General features: G+C 34.7%; 2 protein-coding genes and 1 long non-coding RNA gene across 4 annotated transcripts; 2 read left to right on the plus strand and 1 right to left on the minus strand.

Moving 5' to 3' along the window:
* The first annotated feature begins 756 nt into the window (after positions 1 to 756).
* LOC140990714 (succinate--CoA ligase [ADP-forming] subunit alpha-2, mitochondrial) lies at positions 757 to 11,475 on the plus strand. Its single transcript, XM_073460548.1, has 7 exons — positions 757 to 1,078; positions 2,863 to 3,072; positions 4,842 to 5,012; positions 5,164 to 5,287; positions 7,626 to 7,687; positions 10,177 to 10,258; positions 11,105 to 11,475. Exons 1-7 carry the CDS (start codon positions 872 to 874, stop codon positions 11,239 to 11,241), a joined length of 993 nt encoding a protein of 330 aa, XP_073316649.1. The 5' UTR covers positions 757 to 871; the 3' UTR covers positions 11,242 to 11,475.
* Positions 11,476 to 17,307: 5,832 nt separating this feature from the next.
* Positions 17,308 to 19,048, plus strand: LOC140990235 (uncharacterized). 2 transcript variants are annotated; one of them, XM_073459837.1, is made up of 2 exons: positions 17,308 to 17,422; positions 17,522 to 19,048. In XM_073459837.1, the coding sequence occupies exon 2, from the start codon at positions 17,723 to 17,725 to the stop codon at positions 18,551 to 18,553; it is 831 nt and encodes a 276-aa protein (XP_073315938.1). In that variant the 5' UTR covers positions 17,308 to 17,422; positions 17,522 to 17,722; the 3' UTR covers positions 18,554 to 19,048. The 2 variants fall into 2 exon arrangements, with proteins under 2 accessions (XP_073315938.1, XP_073315937.1); XM_073459836.1 differs by having other exon boundaries at positions 17,332 to 19,048.
* Positions 19,049 to 23,311: 4,263 nt separating this feature from the next.
* LOC140989797 (uncharacterized) lies at positions 23,312 to 23,925 on the minus strand. Its single transcript, XR_012177574.1, has 3 exons — positions 23,898 to 23,925; positions 23,503 to 23,570; positions 23,312 to 23,421 (listed from the first exon to the last, which is right to left on the minus strand). It is a non-coding gene; the product is annotated as an uncharacterized lncRNA (long non-coding RNA).
* Between the last annotated feature and the right edge of the window lie 239 nt (positions 23,926 to 24,164).

The raw sequence follows: 24,164 nt of genomic DNA on the forward strand, positions 1-24,164 counted from the left end.
AAAAGTGAATTCACTTAACATTTTCCACGAACACTCGACATAAACTCTCTATTGCGCTTTCTTTTGTGTAAATATTTGTCTTACTTGAGCGTTGAAATGACAACACAGAAAAACCTTCTGGCGTCCCACTAATGTTCTTTATTCTTAAAGTGTGCATATCTTTCAGCCCGTGTATCATCTGCCCGATCTCCCACATTCCCAAGAAGAAATACCTGCTCGGCCAAAGTAAATCGTCCATCCAGCTCGCCCGAGTTACTCGACCATCATCAATACTTGCACTCAAAAACACTTTATTAAAAATTGACATCGTGCACTTGTGAACGATTTAACCCCGACAATTGATCTGTTGAAAATTAGAAAAAAATATTCAACACAAATGTTGTAGTTAATGAAAAGACAAATCTTTTAGAAAAGAAGCGGCCTCACCTGGCGGTCAAAGCCCAAACAAACCGAATCGTTGTTATATCACTTTTAAGGAGTTGAAATTTATTTTACAGTGTGTAACATATAATTTTCCAAAACGTTGGATTTATGATACAACAATGAATCCGTTGAAAATTTATGATTTGTATTTAGTGTAATACACCCAAATATAACAAATAATCACCTATGTATATATTTTGCATGTCGAACAAAAATTATTTCTCATATTTTCATTAAAAATATCCTTTTCTTTTTATATCATCGATTATTTAAATATATATATTTGAACTATTATTTCGATTAATTTTAGTTCTTATAATGGGTCAATTTTTTTGTGATCCAGTTGAGTCAAATTTACACAACTACTATTGCCATTGCCCAAAAGCATCCAAATTTGAAGTCACCACCTAGAATTTCCACAGATCAACAACAGAAGGCAGCTGCCACCATGTCCCGCCAGGCCGCTAAGAGACTGGTCGGCAATTTTTCGTCGCGGGCGCTTTGCCCTAAGCAGCAGCAACACCGCAGTTTTGGATCGTCTCCACCTCCGGCCGGCGTCTTCGTGGATAAGAACACCCGCGTCATTTGCCAAGGGATCACCGGAAAGAATGGTACCTTCCACACCGAGCAAGCGATCGAATACGGCACCAAGATGGTATTTAAGCTCTCGACTCCAGTAGCTGTGATTCGCTTTGATTTTTGATGCATTTTCTTTTCTTTCTTTTTTTTTGTTTTTTGTTTTTTGACCTTTCCTCTGCAGAATGAATTGGCATATGTGGATCCTTCTAGAAATGTGAAATGCTACGGGTTTAGATGCTGAGAATCGGATGTATATAAATTTTTGGTGTCTTGGTCACCAGGGACTGGTGAACGTTACTTCCACCGGGATCAACCATGATAAACTTGGCATAGAAAAATAAAGTGTCATAAATGTGAAAATATAATCTGTACTTTTGATGGAAAGATGCTGTACGAGTAAAACTTATAAGCACTATAAGGTATAATAGGACAAACCTTTGTATTTTGAGTATATTCATATGATGAACATATATAAAAAACCACACTATTATCGTTTGTCTTAATATATTTGCACAAATTATATTAGACTCTATTATGATTTTACTCTGTTAAACTTGTGCATTGGTTTTTAACATTTTGTATAACTCATACCTAACTTACTTTTCCTGTTTTACATGCTACGTGGAATTAATTGGATTAGGGAGTTCAACTGAGAATTTTAATGGATACTTTGAATGTGACTATTGCCATGATGAAGTGTAGTAAAGTGAAAATTCAACTATTAAACTAAATTTGCTTGGATAATCATTTATCTTTTTCAGACACTCTAGTTGCACCAATGGTGTTTCACTTATCTGCTCGTATGTATTTGATCATAATATAATTTATTTAAGTCCATGCATTGTTATTAAAAACGTGCGCCTGGCTGCGCATAGGCGACATGCCCAACAAGGCGCACGTGCTTATAGTGCGCACCTCTCCCTAGGCGCGAGACATCCGAGAGGTGCAGAAGCGTACACTTTAAAGAAGTGGGTTGATATTTTGTAAGTAAATAAAAATTAACTCGAACCCAACCAATTTCGAAGCCAATTAGCAAAGTTCGTGGCTATTTAATGATAAAAAAAACTCTATTGTCATTTGTCATTCGTTTATGCAAGACTTTTTTATTAAAAGGTTCAGAAGTCTTCTCTACAAACTTTTACTGTCATCTTCCCCTGTGATGATGATGATATAGTTGAGGAAGACAAAGAAGAATTTAATGATTTAGATGATATTGTAATCCTCTTTGCAATCTTTTACTCTAATTTCTTTTACACTCATGCCTCACAATGGTTTTGGAAGAAGAAGATGATGATGATGATGATATAGTTGAGGATGATGATGATGAATTTGATTATTTAAATATTTGAAGTTTTTTTTAACATACTATGAATTGATGACTTCTTAATGAATTTTAGTTAATGAAAGTTTTTTTTCCTGATTATCATTTACGGTACATTATCTATTAATGAAATTTTATTTATAATGTTTGCTATCTTTGTGAAAAATATTTAATTTATGTAATATTTTAGATTTATAGTATAAATCACTTTATATATATTAAATTTAAAAATTTATGCCAAATGCGCTTTACTTCGATAAACGCGTGTTTCACCTTGTGTCTTGCACCTCAGGCTCCAGGGTACTAGCGTTTTAGTACGCTCCAGGGCGCTTTAGTGCGCTTTAGGGTACCCTACTCTCGGGTACCCTAGCGCTTTAGTGAGCCTTGCGCCCTAAATAACTATGAGTTCATAATGAATGTTCTTGACATTCCCCACAAATAATTAATTATCTGTTTTTCTGTTGATATGGGACGAGACCTATGCATGCAGCAACTAGTATTGCTTCATATTCTCATAGATTGATTCTGTTTGCACATAGGTTGGAGGTGTTACTCCTAAAAAGGGTGGAACGGAGCACTTAGGGATTCCTGTTTTCAATTCTGTAGCAGAAGCAAAAGCTGAAACTAAGGCTAATGCATCGGTTATTTACGTCCCTCCACCTTTTGCTGCTAAAGCTATTATGGAGGCTATGGATGCTGAACTAGATTTGGTTGTTTGCATAACAGAGGGAATACCGCAACATGACATGGTAATGGCGTTTATTTTCCGCACTTTTATTTTTCATTGTCATTAAATATATAAAAATGTACAATTTTTGAACCATTTCCCATAAATACATAAAAGGTGTTAGATTCTCTAACCATTTCCCAGTAATGAGGTTTACTTGTTGTAGATCTTTTATGCATTTTAAGAATAATTAATGTCATGATAGTGATTTACAGGATTTTTTTATTTGTTGGGGTTTGTTTGAATTTAGTTCCTCTTACCATATATAATTCTGGAAAACAGTTTGTGTTGTAATGTTAGTATTTCACACGACTATTAGCTGTTTCAAATTTGTTGGAATAAACTATTCTTTATAATGATAATATGAGTGCACTTGAAATGAGATATCAATTTTTTTAAAAAAAACAAGAGATATTGACATGTGTCGATTTCACATTTTATCTGTTGAGAAACACATGGCTCTCAAAACTAGCATGAAGAAAACTTGTTTGACTTGGAAATATTGGGCACAAGTATTGGCTTGCATAATGTATCTGGCCAACTCAGTTCTGATTGGTGATGTGGTTTGATGTCGAAAAAGGAGAGGGTTTGATAATTGTTTTGGTGAAGTGAAACCTTTACATGGTTCAAAGTTGGTGTTCTAAGAACTTAATAGCCTGAAACGTTCTTTTAAGGTTATTTTTGTGTTTCATTGTTCTATGTCATCGATCAAGTCTAATGTGTGCGACTCGTGGATGATGTATCTACCTAATTTTCTTAGCTGATATAATTGTTATTTGAAGGCATAGTTGTCAATCGCGGGTAGCGCCCGGTAGCGCAAATGTTGCCCGTGGCTGTAGCGCATAGCTTAGCGAGAGCTATTTGAAAGTAAAGTGTCACAAATATATAAATATATAACATATAGCATATAGTAACATCAATTCAACAGTTCATGCTTAAGTAACAAATATATTAGTTTAAAACATGTAAACTTCAATTCTAAAACTAGAAAAACATTATCTAAAATTCATCTTTATCTTCTTCATAAAGATCAGGATCATTTTCTTCATTTGAAATTTTATAACGCTCGGCATCATTCTCTTCTTCATCAAAGTCGAATTTATCCTCTTCATCTAAAAGATTAAGTATAGTAAATGTTCCTATTGGCCTTTTCCCTCTAGATTTAGATGTGGCAGCCTTTGAGCTTCCATTTGTGTGGATGCGGTCGCCTTCGAGGCCAGCATAGATGTAGGGGTCGCCTTCGAGGCCTTTTTGGATTTCCTCAATTTATAAGGAGCTTCATCTACTTCAACAACATTGCAACATCTTGTCGAGTCAAATCATCACCATCATGAACAAAATCAGGCCCTTCATCCTCCAGTCTCCTTACCAACCATTCATTGTCATCATTTACTTCACTCAATATGATGGATCGATGGTATCATGACTATTGTATTTAAGCCTCTGAGCTCTGTTATACTTAATGAATACCAAATCTATTCCTTTTCTTGGAATGAAGCTGCATTTTCTTATATAAATCCAGTGACCAACAGCCGGAAGTACGGCGAGCCACAAGCAACAGAAGAGGGGAAGCATTGTAGGGTTTATGTTAGGGTTGATTGGGAGAAGCAAAGAAGATCGAAACATAGTAGAAGCATTGTTTAATTGAAATAAAATTGGGCCTAAAAATTGTGCAAAATGGCATGCGTTACTTTTAAAAAAAATGTTTTGTAGCTTTGCTTTACAATATCGCTGCTATCACACTCGCTATTGACAACTATGTTTGAAGGTTTTGTTTTTTCTCCATTACAGGTTCGTGTGAAGGCTGCTCTTAATAAGCAAACAAAAACTCGGCTAATTGGTCCAAATTGTCCTGGCATTATCAAGCCCGGGGAGTGCAAAATCGGAATTATGCCCGGTTACATTCACAAACCAGGACGAATTGGAATTGTTTCTCGTTCTGGTACATTGACTTATGAAGCAGTAAGATTCATTTTTCTGGGTACTGTTATTTTATTCTTATTCATTTTTCTGGCCTACCCCCTATTCTTTTTGTTCGTGTTTACAGTATATTTTATTTTTTTAAATACTGCTTAAAACAATGTGAATTACTTTCGTAAATGCATATTTCTAGGTTTTCCAAACAACTGCTGTTGGGCTAGGGCAGTCAACATGTGTGGGAATTGGTGGGGATCCTTTCAATGGAACAAATTTTGTTGATTGTTTAGAGAAATTTCTTGTGGATCCACAGACAGAAGGTAATTTAAAACCAGGTTTCCTTCTTTTTTGCAACTTCCTCCCATTTTAGACGGCTGTTTGATTCTGTGATGCTATATATATGGTTTTTCTACGATAAGTACAAGTATCTTGTTATTAGAGTTTGGATGTGATTCTTAATCTGTGATTAGTATTTAATCACGGTTAAACATCTAAGATCCCTCCCTGTCTCTGGGTCTTGTCCTGATGAACTTGTGTAGAAGGTTCTTAGTTAAGGGTTATTGGGTGAGAATAGGAATCAAGGAAGGACAAGCATCTTGTTCACTTTGTATCTTCTTTCTTAATTTCTTTGACCATTTCCTACTATTTGACGAGGAATAGCTTTTTCTCATTGTGAACAATTAGGTAAGATTTTCTACTGAGGGGCTTTGGGTATTGTTTATATTTGTTCGAGGAACAAGGCTTTATTAGGGAAATGATGGTGGAGATTTTCTAGTGAGGGAGAGTCGTTATGGAAAATATTGTGGATAACAAATATGGGATGCAAAATAACTGCTGGGACGCGGATATTGCAAGAAGTGTTACCTTCATATGCCCATGGAAATTTATATACATAATCTATTCGGCTTTTCTTCAGTCAGTGAGAGCGGTGGGCAAGAGGTGAAAAGATTAGGTTTTGAGAAGATAGATGGTAAAGGAATTCTTCTTTTCAGGAACTCTATCCGTCTTTATTCCAGATTTCGACGGTCCATAATCATCATATTTCTTACTTTGCACAATTCAATTTTTCATTCAACTCTTATGCTATTTCTTGGAATTTTTATTTTCGACGGGGTCTCAAGGATGATGAGGAAATTGAGTTAAGTTCTTTGATCGAGTCTTTAGAGATGGTCAGATTGATCGAGGGCGCATAAGTTAAAAAGGAGTGGGTTTGGGATCCTTCGGGTCAGTTTTCAGTGAAATCTTTCTTTTGAGTCTTTCTTTTCAGATTCTAGTTTTCCTTCTTTTTCTATTTATAAAACAATTTGGAAAGCGCCTATTCCATCCAAGATGCAAGTATTCTCGTGGATTGCAGTGCTAGGAAATTACCGTTGTCTGATATGTTGCAAAAAAGGTTCCCTTCTTGTTCTCTTTGTCCAAATTGGTGTGTTTTATGTCGGAAAGAGGCGGAGACTCAAGACCATTTGATCATCCATTGTCCTTTCTCACGTTGTCTTTGGTTTAAAAATTTGGCGGAGTTTGACTTGATTTGGGTATCTCCTAGATCAACTTAGGATTTATTCGAGGTCGATCTCGAACGAGATTTGGGGAAGAGGGGCATAATTTTTTGAAATTTGGTGGTTCATTGTTTGAGCTGGTCTGTGTGGACGGAGACGAATTAGAGGATCTTTGAAGATCAAGGAGACTCGACTTAGGAGTGCTGAGACAAGATTAAATTCAGGGTTTTATGCTAGAGTTCAAAGATTATAGAGTTTAAATCGTTCTCGGTCTGAGATTTGTATAGGAAATGGAGTCTAGTAATATGTTAATATATTTTGAATTTGGATCTCAATTCACATGATGTGGACCTCTGGTTAATTTTTTGTAACTGATTTTATTAATAAATAAAATATCGTTTCTTATCCAAAAAAAAAAAAAGGTATGTCTCCTTTGTGCAAGGTAGAAAACAAACAGTCCTATTGAAAAAAATCATTCCCTTCACAAGTCATCCTTGTGTGGTTGTAAAAGGTATCAAGACATTCGACTTGACATGTCATCCCTTGTTTTCAGGGTCTGTAAACTGTTGAATTAGACCTATTGTAGGTTCCACAAATAACATCTCCAATTTTGTGATCCATGCATTTGAGATATTTTTCTTTCACCATTATGGATTGACGATGCATTTCTTGCCTTTATGTTGAACTGAAGATTTTAGGTGCTTGACTTTAGTCATCTTAGAAAACATAAAACTCATAAAAAAGGCTTCATGTTATGGGGACAGCTCACTCTATAGCTATGGCATAACCATCACTTATTATATGCTGCTCGTTAAACATGTTCCCTTTTAACTTAGAGTATAGTGATTAGAAATTAAGAAATTTTTCAAGAAGGTGGTATTTTTTTTTTTGAAAAATCACATCTTCAATACTTTAACTTGTTTAACTACTATATATGTTGTGGTAATAACTTCTGCCAGGTCAGTTAGTTCTGCAAAAGAAATAGAAGTCAATCTGATATTCTGTCCCGGAATAGCATTGTAGTTGGAAATAAAACATTGATGGTTTGGTTCTTATTCTCATCTTTCGCAACTCTTTTTTTTATACTAGTGTCTTTGTGCAGTTCCACTTTTCGTTAGCTTTTTTTCTTACTGTTGCTTAATTTACATTTCTTCACTTTCAGGAATTGTTCTTATTGGTGAGATTGGTGGCACAGCAGAGGAGGATGCTGCGACGCTTATAAAGGTTAGGACCAAGCCTTACAACTAAATGATCACATGAAAAGAACATCCTGTGATATATCCCAATTGGAGGTGTTTTCTGGTCACAGTCCCTAGTTTGCCAATTTAAACAATTTTTTGCGTTTTTCAGAAAAGTTTATGTTGACACTTGACACCTTTTAAGCCAGCAGGATTCTATTGTTTCTTATACCCATGGTGCCGAACCATTGATTGTCCCCACTATACGTGGATTTTTTGGTCTCTTGCATTTTTCTAAGGTTCTAAAATTCGTTAGGCACGAGTCATGCACCAGACTAGTGCCTAGGACGCCTAGGTAGGGATTAGGCGTCGTTAGACGGATTCCACAGTATCAACATAATAAATCACATAATATAACTCCGATAAAATAACATCAAATTTAAAACGCCTTAAAAATTATACAACTAATAGAATATCACAAATTTACTTAATTTCTTCTTCTCCATAATTTTCAACAACTTATTCGTCATTGGACACAAACTCAAATTCCTCTTCTTCTTCTGAGAGAAAATAATCCTCCTGAAATTCTCTCACTTTGGTGTGTTACGACAAGTCAACGAATCCCATTTTTTTGTTGGAATTTGCTTTAGGGCTTATAAAAAAATTACCTTTCATTTTTTTAATTGGATTTTTAATTTAAATTAAAAGCTTAAAAAAGGTTTTCTAAATAAAAAAAGCCAAAAAACCAACCTAAAAGCCCTAATCGTCCTTCTAGCAGTCCTTTGCCGCCTAGGCTGGCTGACTTGCACTTTTTCGGTGTGGTTGATCGGCGCCTAGGCCGAATTTTAGAAGACTGCATTTGCAGATTGTAATTTCCTCCTTACATAATTTATTCTATTGCTGATTCTTGCACTTAAACTTGTAGACATCTGACTTTAACTATGTCCATAATCAACCTAAACTAGTTGTGTTGAATTTTTATGCTGTGATATAAGAAATAAACTACTTTTAGGTTGCATAGCTAGTAACTGTCAAGAAATTAGCTTTCTTGAGTTAAACCTTCAAGTTCAAGAGTTTCTCAACATCGCAATCCTGCATATAGATAATACTGGATTAATAACAGGAAAAGTGGAGTGTTGAGGTGAAGTCTGTGCTTCTCCTTGTGGAATCATATGCCTTTTTTTTTATTGTGAACCTTATTTGGACATGAAAAGGGACTGGGAAGAAGGAGAAAAAGCAATTGGAGACTGATTCAGACATCCCAGCCCATAATCGGGTTATATTTGTCATTTTATGTACATCTCTCCCACCTTATTGTCTAGAAGTTTCCTATTCTAGTTGCATTTACCTATTTTCCTTTCAGGCAAAAGAAAAGAATTGTTTGGTCTTTGTAGTGCTTATATGTTTTTATCTGACGAATCTAGGAGATTGGAATGTGCTTTTCTCTCTTCTGATCAAGAAATTGCTAGTGGTTGTTCTTCAACGGTATTGATTACTGGAAAATTGACGTCCTTATGCTATAGTATTTGGGAATTTATTAACATTTTTAAGATTGGGGAATTAGTGCATCATAGTTGGTTTTAAGTCAGAGCAGAAATGCTATTTTGTATGGTAACTAGTTGTGAGAGAAATATAATTTTGAGTTAAATTGCAGAATATGATTTTATCAAAACATGGAAAGGATTTGATCAAGAAATGCTTAATGCTATGGGATTGGGTTAAATATTTTGGAAAATGATTGAGGTTGCGACGGTTGAGTTGAACAAGTTATGTGGTATCAAGATGGACAGAAGGTAATTAGATTTGTGAGAGCGAAAGAAGTATTGAAAACTCTTTCTGTGGTTAATCCCTTTTCAGTCTTTTGCACAAGCAGTGGATTTCTGTCTAGCGAGCAAATCCTAATCATAGCTGCAGAGGACAACTTGATGGTTTTTTCGATAATCACTTTTATTGCAAATTGGTCGTACAGACCACTTCACGTCTTGAGCTTGATACGCTTGAAGAGGTATTGGGCTTGTTTGGTGTTTGGGTCATTCCATTGAAATACTTTAAGATAATGATTTTAGGGGAATAAATCTATGGTAAAATTAAATCTTATTTTAGATGTTAAATCATGTCACAAATTGTTTAGTAGTTGTTTAATAGTTATGTCACATCATGATGTAAAATCATTTTAAAATTTGGAAAAAATGTATTTTATTGAATTTTATCTATATATATAATAGAGTGATTTTGATAAAGATCGAATAAAAAATTAGCGATTTTGCTGGGAAATCCGAAGGGGGGAAATATATATTGGTAAAAGGAGATTGGAAATGAGATGGTAATATTTGATTTTATTTTGAGGGATGGAAAAATTGAATTTGAACACAACCAACCAAAGGCATTATTTTGGCCTTTGGCTGATTATTCTTTTCAAGTGTACAATATCTTAATTTTGAAAAGTTTTGGACCATGATTACTTACGACGAGATATCGTGGTTACTATTAATTTTAACTTTGAAATAACCTGTTCCTATTTTTTGAATGATACAGGAAAGTGGGTCTGAAAAGCCCGTTGTTGCTTTTATTGCTGGACTTACTGCTCCACCCGGTAGAAGAATGGGTCATGCAGGAGGTAATGTATCTATAAGTTCCAATTGATTATATTCTCATGCTCACGATTCTTTGTTCATCTTAGCTTCATGTTAATGGGATTTTCCTTGTTTATTATTTTTTTTACGCACGTATTGGGAAGTTCAATTCATTATGTTTTAGCTGAATATTATGATGAAAGCTTGTCATTTTTCGTGGTTCACTATCTTGGTGACGTTCTTTTGTTTTGCCTTCTAATCTGTTTCTCTATATTGGCATTTCAATAAAAGGACCAGGAAGAGTAGAATAATATTTTGGCATAACCATCTATTGTGCAGCTATGTAGAAGAAAATTTATTTCCCTCTAGAGTACCCAAAAAGAAAAAGTGTTGCGATGATGCACAAATTCTATGGTCAAAGTAACTAACGATGCCCTTGGTTACTTCAGCTCCAAAATCAGGTTTCTGGGTGTAATTTCTAGATACTACCCTTCTAGCAATTGTAACTAGGATCAAGCTGGTAAAAACAAAATCTTATATTTAACCTGCTCGTAGTACGGAATTACGCACAACCCCTGCTTTCGCCTGTTGGTCAAATACTATTCTGAAAACTTGGGAAGAGTAAAGTTTGAATTGGTCATCCATATCAGATAGCGAGAGATGGCTAGCATAATTGTCTCTGAAGCTATATATGTCAAAAACCTTCATATCTTCATGAGGCTCAAGATAGATAACCTCCAACCAATGGTTCGTGTCAATCAACTGTTTTTTAATGGTTTACTTGAGCGATGAATGAGAAATATTATTTGCATTCTATATTGTTTTTGTGAACTCAATGGGAAGGAGCATAGTTGTTAAATTGACACTTGGTCGTCTTGTGGGATGTGCAGCCATCGTATCTGGAGGGAAGGGCACGGCTCAAGACAAAATCAAAACTCTAAGAGAAGCTGGAGTTACTGTGGTCGAATCACCTGCAAAGATCGGCACTGCAATGCTTGAAGTCTTCAAGCGAAGAGGTCTGGTTTGAGTCTGGCTTGTGAATTTTTTTGTTGTGGATCGAGTGCTGTTACGGCACATAATAACAAGCACAAATTCTTTGATAACGATATGTATTTTGCAATCTGCCAGAAATTGTATCTCTGAAACAAAACAATAACAATCCAATCTTAAAAAAAAAAGAGAGAGAAACAAGGGCAGTGAAATACTGTTGACAGTGCTTTGATGCTTTAAATAGAAATAAATACTTTTTTGATTTGTTTTAGGCATTTCCTCTTATTATAATATTTACTTTTTTTATTTTCTGGGTTTGGGATGTTTTTGCGGACTCGAATAAATGGGCACCTTTTTTACGGACATACCTTATCTAATTATATTATAATCTGGAACTTGTATGAAAAAGGAAACCGTTGTCATTTGTTAAAATGACAATATGCAATGAGTTATATTATATACATTTTTTATAACATAAAAACTCTTATGAGATCGTTTTACGAGTCAATTTAAGTGACAAATCTTTTATCTTGTCTGATTCATTAAAAATATTATTTTTTATGTTAAAAATATTATTTTTTATATCAGGCATGGATCAGGTTCAATAGATCAATGGTTCCTAGGTTTTGGTCTGATTTTGGTTGGTTCTGGTTTCGGTTCTGACGGTCTCAGAACTAGACGAAACGGGTCGCGGAAGTAGAGGGAACCAGTCGGAAACTGGTTCCAGTTGCAGGGTAAAACTTTTTACCTTGGAATTAATTCGAACAAGAACCCAAAACCAATATTAACGAGCTGGTTCCGAGCCTGGTGCTATGAAAGTTTTCAGGCGGTATCATCAAATTTGAAACAGGGTTTGAAGTGCACCTACGCAAGATTCCGAGCTCACCCACACTCCATGTTCGATGGTTAAAAATTGCAAACAATGTCAAAATAATAAATATTTATTTATTCAAATTTAGAATAACTTTCAACTTTTAGCTAAAACATTACATCTCCAGCATTCAATGGTCTGTCCGAGCCGGACAAAAACAACAGCACTTGGAGCACCCCATTTTGGGCGTCCTAGCATCTCCTTTGGCTAATTTCGTTGGTTAATTTCAACTCATTAAACTCAATAATTTCCAAGATACTATTGTTTATCGCGAAAACTTGCGGGCGTGTCAGACACGTGATCGTGCCAAATATGAAATGATCCGACTTCTTTATCAAGCGTTGTGTGTCCCAATTTGACCGTTAGTTCTAATTCTCTCGGTATGACTTCAAAATGAAAAAATATAAATTGAGGAATATGATAAAATTTTAGAGAGAATCCATGAACAACATCAAATTTAATTACGTTGTTATGAACATGAACGACATTTTTACAAGAAATTTGGAAGAATGTGCCAAAATCTAAAGAAATTAGGATGCTGGAAATTGAAAAATATACAGATAAACTATTGAGAGAAATTGATGAAGCTTTGTTGTTGCTTTGTTGAATGTTTTGTAGTGTGTTTTTTCTGATTCTTCCTCTCACCTTTTGTTCCACTCCACCGAACAGTTTGATCATCTTTCACGATCATGCATCATGTATCGTTGACCAACTCCTCCCATCGTGGTCTTCAACTGACTCCTTCTTGTGCTTGTCTACTGGGCTTCCCATATTCTGCGGGCTTCTATTGTTAGTGAACTTCAAAGATTTGGGACAATTGCCCCTAACTAATTTGGGCCATGGCAATTTGGCTAATTCGGCCCATTGGGCCAATTTTACTATGTTTAAATTTGTTTGTTGTGTTCAATTCTTCAACGATTCAAAGATGAGCCCAAAGTAAAATTCAATGGTTGAAAGGAATGGTTCTATAGATTTGAGGATGAGTTGACGGCTGAGACGTAAGTTCTTCCTCCCTCGTATTAAATGTGAGTGTGCATTCCCTGAACCCCTTGATTCCTCTGGTGTTTCTCAACCTAAGGTTCATCAGTGTAACCCATTTGCAGTGAGAAACTCTTGTTTCTCACCATCTCCTTTTCAAATTCTCCTTTCCTCACCAAACACTCTCATGTTTCTATCATCATCTTTAAACTCTTCATTATATGTTTGCTTTCTTTATTCTATATACTTTCAAACTCCTCTCCTGTTATGCCAGGAAACCTCCTGTTTGCACATTTCTTGTTTTCTTCTCTTTTTTCAGCCCAAGCTCACATTTTTCTTCATCACACTCTTGTATAGTCTTGTTTCTCGGTAGTGGTTGTGCCTAAGTCTAGCAAGAATCACACTTATCCTACTTACCATGAAGCAACCTTGCCTTCCCCGGATATCCAGATTCGATCTCTCTACCTCTACTTACAATTGCATTTAAGGTGTTCGATGAATTGTCTGAGTGCAAATGAAGCATGTATATCTCATATTTTCTTAATGGCTTACTCTGAACTATCTCTTCCAGTATTCTTTCAATATCAAATCTTTTTTTAACACTCATTGCTTGCACCTCAACAAAGCGGCTTTCTCATTGTGTATATTTAGAGTTTGGCCTATAGCATGTGCAACTTATGTAATTTTCCATGGGTTTACAAGAAATGGACCAGTACCAGGGGATTGTGATGCTCCAGCAAATTCACTGAGGATGAGATCCTATTTTCTGAAATTTTAACAAGCCATAAACTCAAAACTGGCAAGATTCATTCCATCTCGCAAAGAAGTGACAAGTGCCACATCAATGACAACATATAGTGCACACAAAGTACAGTTTTGTTGATCAACATTCCATTATTTCTCATATGATTCTCATTTATTTTTCAGGAAACATAGTTGAAGAAATCGAGGATTTGAGGACCTTAAAGACCAATGCAAAAAAGTACTTTAAAAACCAATGGAGATGAAAAATCCTTATGGTAGTGCCGCTGGCCAATCTAAAGAAAATTACCAAGCTTTGATGAATATCTCTGCAACCGGCTAAGCATATATGTATGAAGTGTCATGCACATTGAGAGGAAACAAAACACACAGAACTAGGGATAGTAGCTGTACTTTTTGCACTTGTTTGCCATGGTTTAACAAGTGTCTTTTTCATTTGTAGACTTAAAAATATGGCTTGAAAACCAAACTTTATTCTTAGAAACGTGTTTTAACATTATATATGATGCTTGAGATTTAATTACAGGTATTTACATTTTTTGGCATATCACATTTACAAAGGAAACTTTGTCAAAATTTTCTAAAAACTAAATAAAGGACAAAAAGCATGTTTTCTACAAAATTGATGCAAATATGCAGGTCAACACTTCTTGTTACTAATCAACAGTTAAAAAACAATCTTCAAACAATACTCCCTTATTTTTAGTTATGCAATAAACAAACTTCATTTTATCATCAATTTGACCAACCAATACAACAAATATTCATCTCAAAATACATCAACTACAGATTAATGAGTTTATTATACTAAGTTAATGAGCTTAAACTTGCACCATGTTTCATATATCAAAATAAAGCTATCAAAATCCTAACCTACACACAGACAACTCACGCACACACCACACAAACACACACTAGGACTCTTCATCAGCCAAGACACACACACATCACACGATTTTTGGAGAGAAAATCACGTGGAAGTCGAATAAATTCAGCAAGGGTCCCTCTCCGCCAACGTTCCTCGCATCGCAATCCGTTTTCCGTACGTAATAAACGTAAAAGCACGCCTTAATCTTCCTTCAAACATCTTTCACACCATATTATGTATATTTGATTATCATTGCATGAAAAACATGATGCAACACTCGTATTTTTGTTTTTATGGCTTTATATGCATAAACGTAGAGTTTTCTTTTTTTAAAACTCTTCCTAATGATGCACAAAGAGGTTGACATGGTAGGGGTACTTGAAAGAATGTTTTTTCACATGTTTAAGGGTCCCTAGATGCATAGATAAGGGCTGCACGTGAAGGGCTGATGGCTTGAACGAAAATTGGGGTTTTATGAAGGCTAGGGTTTCAGTCATGGTGGCTAGGGAAGAGAGGGTTGTGTGCTGCACTTGGGACGTGTTCAAGGGTCCTAAGAGAGGCTAGTCAAGGTCCTAAGCTGATCGCATGAGGGATGGCATGAAGGCTAGGGAGGAACCGCACAAGAGGAAGAGGCACGCTTGGATTTTTGTCACGGGTGAAGGGCTGGGCATGCTTGGGGCTGTTAGGTTCAGTCCAATGGTCCTAGGAGGGTGGTCTAGGGGCTGGTCTTGGTGGACAAGGGTTGGGGCCGAAGGTTGCATTGATAGGAGGCTAAGGTTTTCGATTTAGGATAAGAAAATTCAGTATCTGACCTAGCATGATCGAGGGTCTTAATTGGCTTGATTTGGGTTGTTTATGGTATTGTTAGGTGTTAATAAGCTTTGGTTAAGTTTTGAGTCAATATAAGTCAAAACTGAGATGTACGTTTAAGTTTAAAAACGAACTGAGAAATTAGTTGAGAAGCTTAAGTTTACGCCTAAGAAATATTTATCGGTGAATTTTAAGGTGTTATGTTAAGTTTTTATAGATTTGGGTCGTCATTTTAAGACATAAAGATAAATTGGAAAATGTAGGGTTTCAGGGGCAAAACTGTCATTTTACACCTGAAAATTTTTAGATATCATGACAATGTCCTGAATGCTGTAATAACTATTAAAATGTTTATTTCAAATATTTATGGAATTTTATGATGAAACATTAATGTTAAAAACATGTTGCATGCTTGGTTTAAAAGAAAAATGATTTATATATGCATGAATTTTTATAAGTGATGGAAATATGAAAAGTTGGAGGTGAATTGATTGTGACTAATACGATGATACGATAATATGTAAGGCCAATGCTCAGTTGACGGGTGAGAGTGTCGCTGATGTCCATGTCGTCCGGTACCGTGATAATACGTAGATGGATCCATCGACCTACAACTAATACGAAAGTCACAATTGAGGATCTGAATTCAATAAAAAGGAAAACATATACGTGTATGATGAAAAATAAAAAGTATATGATGAAAGAAAAATATTTAAACTATGCATGTTTATGAAAATCTATTTTCCTAAAAGTATTTTCACTGTTGCATATGAATGTATATGAATTACTTGTTATCATAGTTAAAGTTTGCTGAGTCAATAGACTCACTAGGTGTTATCGATGCAGATGAGCACGATATTGATGGAGGACTTGATGGTTAAATTAGCTGGACTGAATGTGCACACAACCCGATGACCATCGCTAGTTTTCCACAAATAAAATATGTTTAAGATTTAAGTTACTTTAAAGACTTTATTACTTATGATACTTTTGAGAGGATGTTAGAGTTAAGTTTATTTTTGAAATAATGTTAGCTTATGGTTGGTTAGTTTATTTTAAATGGTCCAAAGTACTTTAAAATATATTTCGGTATACTTTCGGCCGAATTCTTAGGGAAAAAAAATCTAGTATATTTTAAAGAAAAACGAGTAGTAAACGTTTCACAAGGAATGCAAAACAATGTTTTGAAAACTAGAGCAACGAAATGAAATGTTAAATCAATACTTTCACAAGTGTTCCTTCATATGTTTTCAATGCTCAACGGCAATACAATATAATTATTATGATTCGTCTTTGCGAGTTCTTTTGAAAATTCTTTCATGTATTTCTTGTCTCGCTTTTCTCTCGTCTATACTCTCGCATCAATTATTCTTCAATATATATAGACTTCTGTTGATCTGGATAGAATTCTTTAAATAGATTCCTACAAGAAAAGAAAATCAGCTTTTCATTAAGAAACAAATTCTTTTAAATATTAAAGATCAAATCTCAAATTTAAACTTAATAATCTAAAAAGACAAAATTTTTATACAAAATCTTATAAAAAAATAATTTAAAAAATAAATTTGTATGTTACACAAATCACGTTTCCTTTCAATATAAATAAATAAATAAATAAAAGGCATGTAAAAAGAGAACATGTGCATTGAAACTTGCCTTTCCTTTCCAACGAATCCCACGTGATGCGACTTTTCAAACCATAACTAGACAAATGCCACAGTAACAATTTTATAACCATTAAACCATTCTCGGTTTCATAACTTTTAAGCAAGTTACTTAACAAACATTAAATTTATTTTATATATATATATACACGCTTTGGATTTTCCAATATTATTCAAATTTTTTCTTAAAACAAATTTTTGAGGTGGTACTTTTGGAGAATAGTTTTAAGAATTCAGTGGTCTGCGGCTGACAAAAGATACCGAGGTCCTATCAGGCAGGCCGTTCACAAATAAGTCATTCTTGTTTATGATTCATGAAGTTGATAATTCTCTCTCTTTTGGTGACACTTTCTTGCTTTTTCAGCCATTGTTAAAAGCTGCAAATCAGTGGTTCTTGATTCCACCTCAGAAGATTTTACTCCTCAAGTTTTGGCTTGGATTCAAGATTTCAAGAAAAGGGGGTGATGCAGAACAAGTTCCAACTAAAATTTTCTCTTCCCTTTTCCAAAAGTTCAGTTCTTTTCTTTTTTCAAGAAATGCTGTAAGAGTTTCATTTTATCCGAAGATGAAATCCTTGAGTGGAGTGGGGCTTGGTTTGAGCCTGGTTTTTGGGTGTCTTTTAGTTGCTTTAGCGGGGGAGCTCTACTATCTCCTATGGTGGAAAAAGAGGAGGATTTGCGAGAAAACCAATGGAAACGGTGACCAAATCCCACCAAGAAAAAACTACTCCTACATGCTTTGCTGTTGGATCAAGGCAACTCAAGAATTGTGCTCTTCTTCCATTCTTGTGCACGAGCCACAAGCAAATCCAAGCAAAGATTTCGTGGGGTTCACCCCTTTTGGTGAAGGAAGCTTGGAGAATTTCTCTGGCCCACCGAGATTTCTCTTCACAATCGCAGAAGAAACGAAAGAAGATTTGGAATCAGAAGATGGGATCATCAGGAACAGCAAGAATTCCACAAGTAGAGCGAGTTTGGGCGATTTCCTTCACATCTTGGAGACCCCATTCTTGACCCCTGTTGCCTCTTCACCCTACTTCACCCCTCCTTTGACCCCATCAAACAGTTACGATAAGCAAAATTTTGGGCCATTCTTCGAGTCGAAAAGTGATGCAGCGTTCAACAAGTTGAGGTCTTCTCCACCTCCCAAGTTCAAGTTCTTGAGGGATGCCGAGGAAAAACTGGTTCGTAGAGGCAAATTGTTGGAAGAAATCGAAAAGGGTGTGCTACGAAAAGATCACCAGTCTGTTAGTTCATCATCGATATGCCACAAAGACGAGGAAAATGGATCATTCATCACTATAATTGTTGCTAATGGCCAAGAAGAAGATATTAGCAAGCATATTGATCAAGATAAGCAAGAAATGGGCAGACACAACAACAGCAAGCAGGGCTAGTTGTTAGTTTGGATTAAAAAAAAAAATTCAAATTATGTATATAAATTTTGGAAATATGAATATTAACACGAAGATTTAAGTTCATAATGACCAAATTTTTGGGTCCATTCTACTCTTTATGCTTTTCTTGTTACTTACTCTGGCTTCTTCACCTGTTCAAGCCTTCGATCAGAGTTGCAACACCAGATTTCGTATGTTCGATTCTAATGAGTTAGAAATTGGTGCAAACACTGAGATTCTAGCAAGATAAAAATCTTATTTGGGACGTGAAGTTTTGATTGTTGTACGATTTAAATAACTTTGAGTTACATTGTTTTCTTTAGCTGTAATTTTGGCACAGCCATGATCCACCTTTTTTTTAAAACAAGTGATCGGATCTTAGAAATTTCTGTGTCCTATTAAACTTTTTAGTTCTTTCACTTTTTCTTTTCATTTTATTAGTAAATGTAATGTGGTAATAACGTGGGAGGAAATGTATTCAAGAGACTACTTGAGCCATGTAATAAATGGGACAGCTAGGAAGAAGAAGAAGAAGAAGAAAGGCAATTGGCTTTGCTACTTTATTATTAAAGAGTAGGAATGTGTAGATGCATTTTGTATAAGTGTAAAGAGCTCTTTTTAGATGTTATATTGTTTAAAATTTTGAAGTTATATCATTATTACTAATTATATCATTTTAGTAAAACGGAACCGTTTTATCTATATTTCGTATTATTAAGTTTGAGATTTTTTGAGTAACTAATTTTTCATGTATCTGTTTTAATAATTATATATTAATAAAATGTTAAAAATTTAATATAAGCATATGTAAGTTAGCTGATAGAGTCTTTGTTTTTTAAGTATCAAGTTGTAACTTCAGTTCATACTTTGATCTTTTTTTCCCTTTTTTTTTTCTACTATTTCTTACAACTACATTTTGATCCGCAACACGTACGTCAGTACACTAGTTTATATAAATGAACATTTCATGTATTGAAATGAATGTGATGGAAATAAATAGAAATATGTACTAAAATATTTGAACTTTAACATTTTGTAAGTCGAAAACGAAACTAAGCAAAACCTCTCATTATGATATCCCATGCAATATGTAAACCAAAAAGCAGTCACAAAATCAGATTTATTATATAATATAATATGTTCTCATTACTTGTGTTGGCAAGATCCAAGAAAGATGGATTCGTGGGACCAAATCGATAATAAAATATTTGAAATAAAAAAATAATAATAATGATTTAGGCTAGTGAAAATTGTTTCAATCATAAATTAATATTAAAATTTAATATATTTCAAAAGAGACGATATTGCCCTTTTCTGCACAAAGAAGAAGGAAGATGGTTGCCCGTGATCGAACCGATAGTGTCCCTTCTTTAAACAATCATTTGGTTGTCGCATCATCTTTGGCATCGCATGTGTGTCTGTCTATTTATTTTGCAGGACCTGTGAACGCCCATACATAATATTATAAAATTTATTCATACAACAAAACGACACATACCAAAATGTGAGTTTGTGAATTACTAGGCACAGGGAAAACCTAGCGTTCCAACGACAAAAAATTGTGTGAGACGGTTTCACGGGTCGTATTTTGTGAAACGGATNTATTGACAAAAACTTGTTTGAGACGGTTTCACGGGTCGTATTTTGTGAAACGGATCTCTTATTTGGATCTTTCGTGAAAAAACCTAGTGTTCCAACTCCTTAGATAAAATAAAAGATATTTCGATTACTTAATTTTTTTAAAAAAATTAGAAAAAAAAGCCTATTTGTAAAAATTGAGTTCTAAATATTTTAAATTTCATAAAAACACCACGATCTAACAAGTTAATTTAGTAAATTAGATATCTTATTCGATAAAACCCATGAAAAATATGATTTTTATGTTAAATATATTATTTTAAGTTATAGATATGTGTCGAGACAATTTGTTTTTATTATATAAATTTATGAGATCGTGTTAAAAAAGATTTACTCATTTAATTTATATTGACGGTCACATGGGTTATTGGATATTTAATATCATATTCCCAAATCAAAAGGAAATGTGCTGTGGTGCTCTCCTTAATATTTAATATAATATTCCCAAATTACGAGGAAATGTACTGTGGTGCTCTCCTTTTCGTTGGAACGACGTGTCATTTCATCACGAGGATTTAAAGGGATTGGACCTCAACAAAAGTTAAGATGTGATGATAACCACTTTATGCCTAATTAAAGACTTGAGACTTTGGCAAATTGAAGGAAGAAAATAAAATCGATACACCAAAACCAGAATGGCATCGATAGCTAAGACTAAATTGGGAGGGAAAAAAGTATCTCATTATGCAAAACATCCATAATCACAGAGTCGAACTGCAGCAATATCTGACATATCTGTTAGAGTAAATGTTCTGCAAGTCAACAGTTGGCTAGGGATTTTATCAACTCAGTTGTAATAAACAATCTTTATTTTAATATAATTCATTATTTCATGGTTTGTTATTTCTTTATCTGTATACCCATGTGAACAACATAGATACAGATCTTGATTATACTTTAATACAAATGAATCATAATTCTATGTTGAAACTCATTTGTAAACACTGTATGATCTAAATTCATTTCTAGTCGATTCAGCCGCCTAAAACATGGATAAAGGTCGCTTGAGCTCGAGACTAGCATCTGTGATGTTGCGTACCGTGTTTCTTGGTAAGGCATATAGATGTCCAAACATGCAGATGGGTAGTCATATGATGATTATACCGAACAACCCTCCCTCGAACTTTCCAAGTGGTTATCATTCATCGAGTGAATAAGTTCGTGGTTATGATTGTACACCATTAGTCCTTACGACCGGGACAACACTGAGGCTTTATATGTTAGGGTTGTGCTTTGACTCGTTTACCGGCTCCAGGAGAGTCATCAGGTGGCGAGATTGGGTACAGTTACGACACATATAGGAGCCAATTCATTGTAGTCGGGAATTCATCGCTCACCTATGGGTATGGATATCCTATGTGATCTGATGAAATAATAGTGCATGGAATCTCTGGCCAGAGTAAGAGATATACGTTGGAGAAGGAGTTCTCCAATAGTACATGCGATGCCACTATTTATATGTGTCACATAGTTATCGAAGTATTATGCAACCCTCGTTGAACCAATGGTTGCAGATTCGATCGGGATGTATGAGATGAAGTGACCGTACTGTACGTTAATCATAATCGACTGGTTCTTGCAGACACTATCAGTGATACCTAAGGAATCATGAGACGATACTACTAGACGCTCTTACCATGATTCGATGGGTTTAATCAGAAATATTATTTCTGACATTCTCATGATCAATTGTTGATACATAGAATGAGACAAATTAGGGTAAGCCCGAATAAATGATTATGTCCTGAATCACAAAGAGTTGTGAATACACGACTAGCTGTATCCTTGAACCATTGAGGGTCACACAAGCACTGGATCATTTGTTCCCGTTGAGAGAATAAATTCAAGAAGTTGAATATATATTATGATATAGTAAATTCAAGGAGTTGAATTTATGATAATTAAATTTTGAGAAAAATAAATTCAAGGAGTTGAATTTATAAAATTTGAGAATTTAATTTATTAAACTCAAAAGTTGAGTTTATTAAATATTAAATTTTGGAGGTGATAAATTCAATGAGTTGAATTTATAATTTAAATATTAAATTCAAATGTTGAATTTATAAAGGATTTAATTTATTAAGCTCAAAAGTTGAGTTTATTAAATAATAAATTAAATATAGTGGGAAGTGTGTTTAATAGGTTTGTAGGAGTACAAGTCCAATATACTAAATAATTAAAGTTCTTAATGACTTTGATTAATTAATTAAACTAGTTGGACTAGCCCAATTAATTAATCAAGCTCATTAATGTTAATTATAAATATAAGGTCATGTCTTAATTATAAATAGGAATAAGCAAGCCATAACCCTAGCCTACATCCCATTGTGATTTTCGAAAATCACATTCAACTTTTCTCCAAAAATCGGCCACCCCTAAAGTGAATTTAGGGTTTGAGCCGCCTCTCGTTTTAATTAATCTCTACGCAAAACTTCTTTCAAATATTGTAGTGCTATTTGGAAGAGGAACAAATATTCCAGCCGTGGACTTGATAGAAGGAATGAAGGAAGGAATTCTCGAAAAAAGTTCGTAGGGAATTCATCAAGAGCTATATCCGCCTATACCGGATTAGTTGGAGCCAAGTGATTTAATTCACTAAAGGTATAATTCTAACATCCTATGAATGTTTGATTATAAAACCATACGAGTGTCCAAATATATCTTGAATGTCAAGATCTAAAAATTTTAAAACTTCCGCTGCGTTTGGGCATGAGAAAACCGAGATCCAACAATACCCAATTCAACACACAAGGAGTTGATGCCAAGATTCCTTTAGCAGACTAAATGCACAAAATCTATAATAAAAATGGTACAGATCCGGCTGCAACCTAGGGAATTTGCTGAAACCACTACAGAGAGTTAATTTTTCCGCTAAAAACAAACTATAGAACATGAAATCTAAAGTGCGTGGAGAAGTTTGAACAATTTCTCTTCTGTTTTATCGTTAACAATAAAGAATTGAGAGCTACTGAAACATTTTATATGTTCTAACCATCCTATGTTACCAAATGTGATAAGTGTGATTCTTAAGAAAATTAAGTTGAAACAAATCCATAAGATCATCATCAAGCACATTAGAACTAGACCAACAGTCTAATGTAGAGAGAACAAATATAATTGACAAGAGGAGATCTGGAAGCACCTCAGATTGACATGTTAATAAAAAGTATCGTAATGCATTTTCATTAATAAACTTATCTGCTCCTACGATCCTTAGAACTCCTCTAACCCTGAAGAGACAAATTGTATGGTAAAAGTTATCGAGAACAAAGCAATCAAACAAACAAACAAAAAAAATTATGGAAACTCACCAAAAGTCATAACATGTATCAGTTGGTTCGTTGATTCTACCTTGAAAGCCACCATATAGTGTCTGCCTCTATAACATGGCCAAAAACTGATCCTCAAAACCATGCAAAATGGTGAACCATATTAGAATAGAGCAAAAAGATAAATCACATGGCAATTGTTAGGAGAAAAAATAAATAAGAAATGTAGATTTTGCTATTTGATTAATCAGAGATGCTTATATGGTTTGAAGAAGAGAATTAACTGAATTTCCGATAAGAATATATATAAATTTCTTGTTCTTCCTTAAAGTTCTGTGATTTACTAGCTGATTGTTGTGGGAATGTTTGTGTGCTTTTCAACTTTTTTCCCTTCTCACTAAATTAATATCTTAGATAAAACAGATCATGACACCAACATGCAACCTCCAATCCAGAAGCAGTGGCGGCGCATTGACATCGTGACAGGAAGAATTTGTAGACAGCAACCCTTCTTCTAAGATTCTTAATGTTTGTCGGTCCTAGAGTGGATTTTGGATTCTATGTTAACAGATAATGGTTGGGAGAGGCCGAGGTAGCCAAGAAAGTGGTGAAGTATGAGTGGAGTCCCAATTGACTTCTCTAACCAAGAAAGTGGTGAAGTATAAGTGGAGTCCCAATTTTCATAAAGGTTTCGACGGGCAGAA

The sequence above is a fragment of the Primulina huaijiensis genome, chromosome 12 (genome assembly GCF_012295235.1).
Source record: "Primulina huaijiensis isolate GDHJ02 chromosome 12, ASM1229523v2, whole genome shotgun sequence".
Taxonomy (NCBI): Eukaryota; Viridiplantae; Streptophyta; class Magnoliopsida; order Lamiales; family Gesneriaceae; genus Primulina; species Primulina huaijiensis.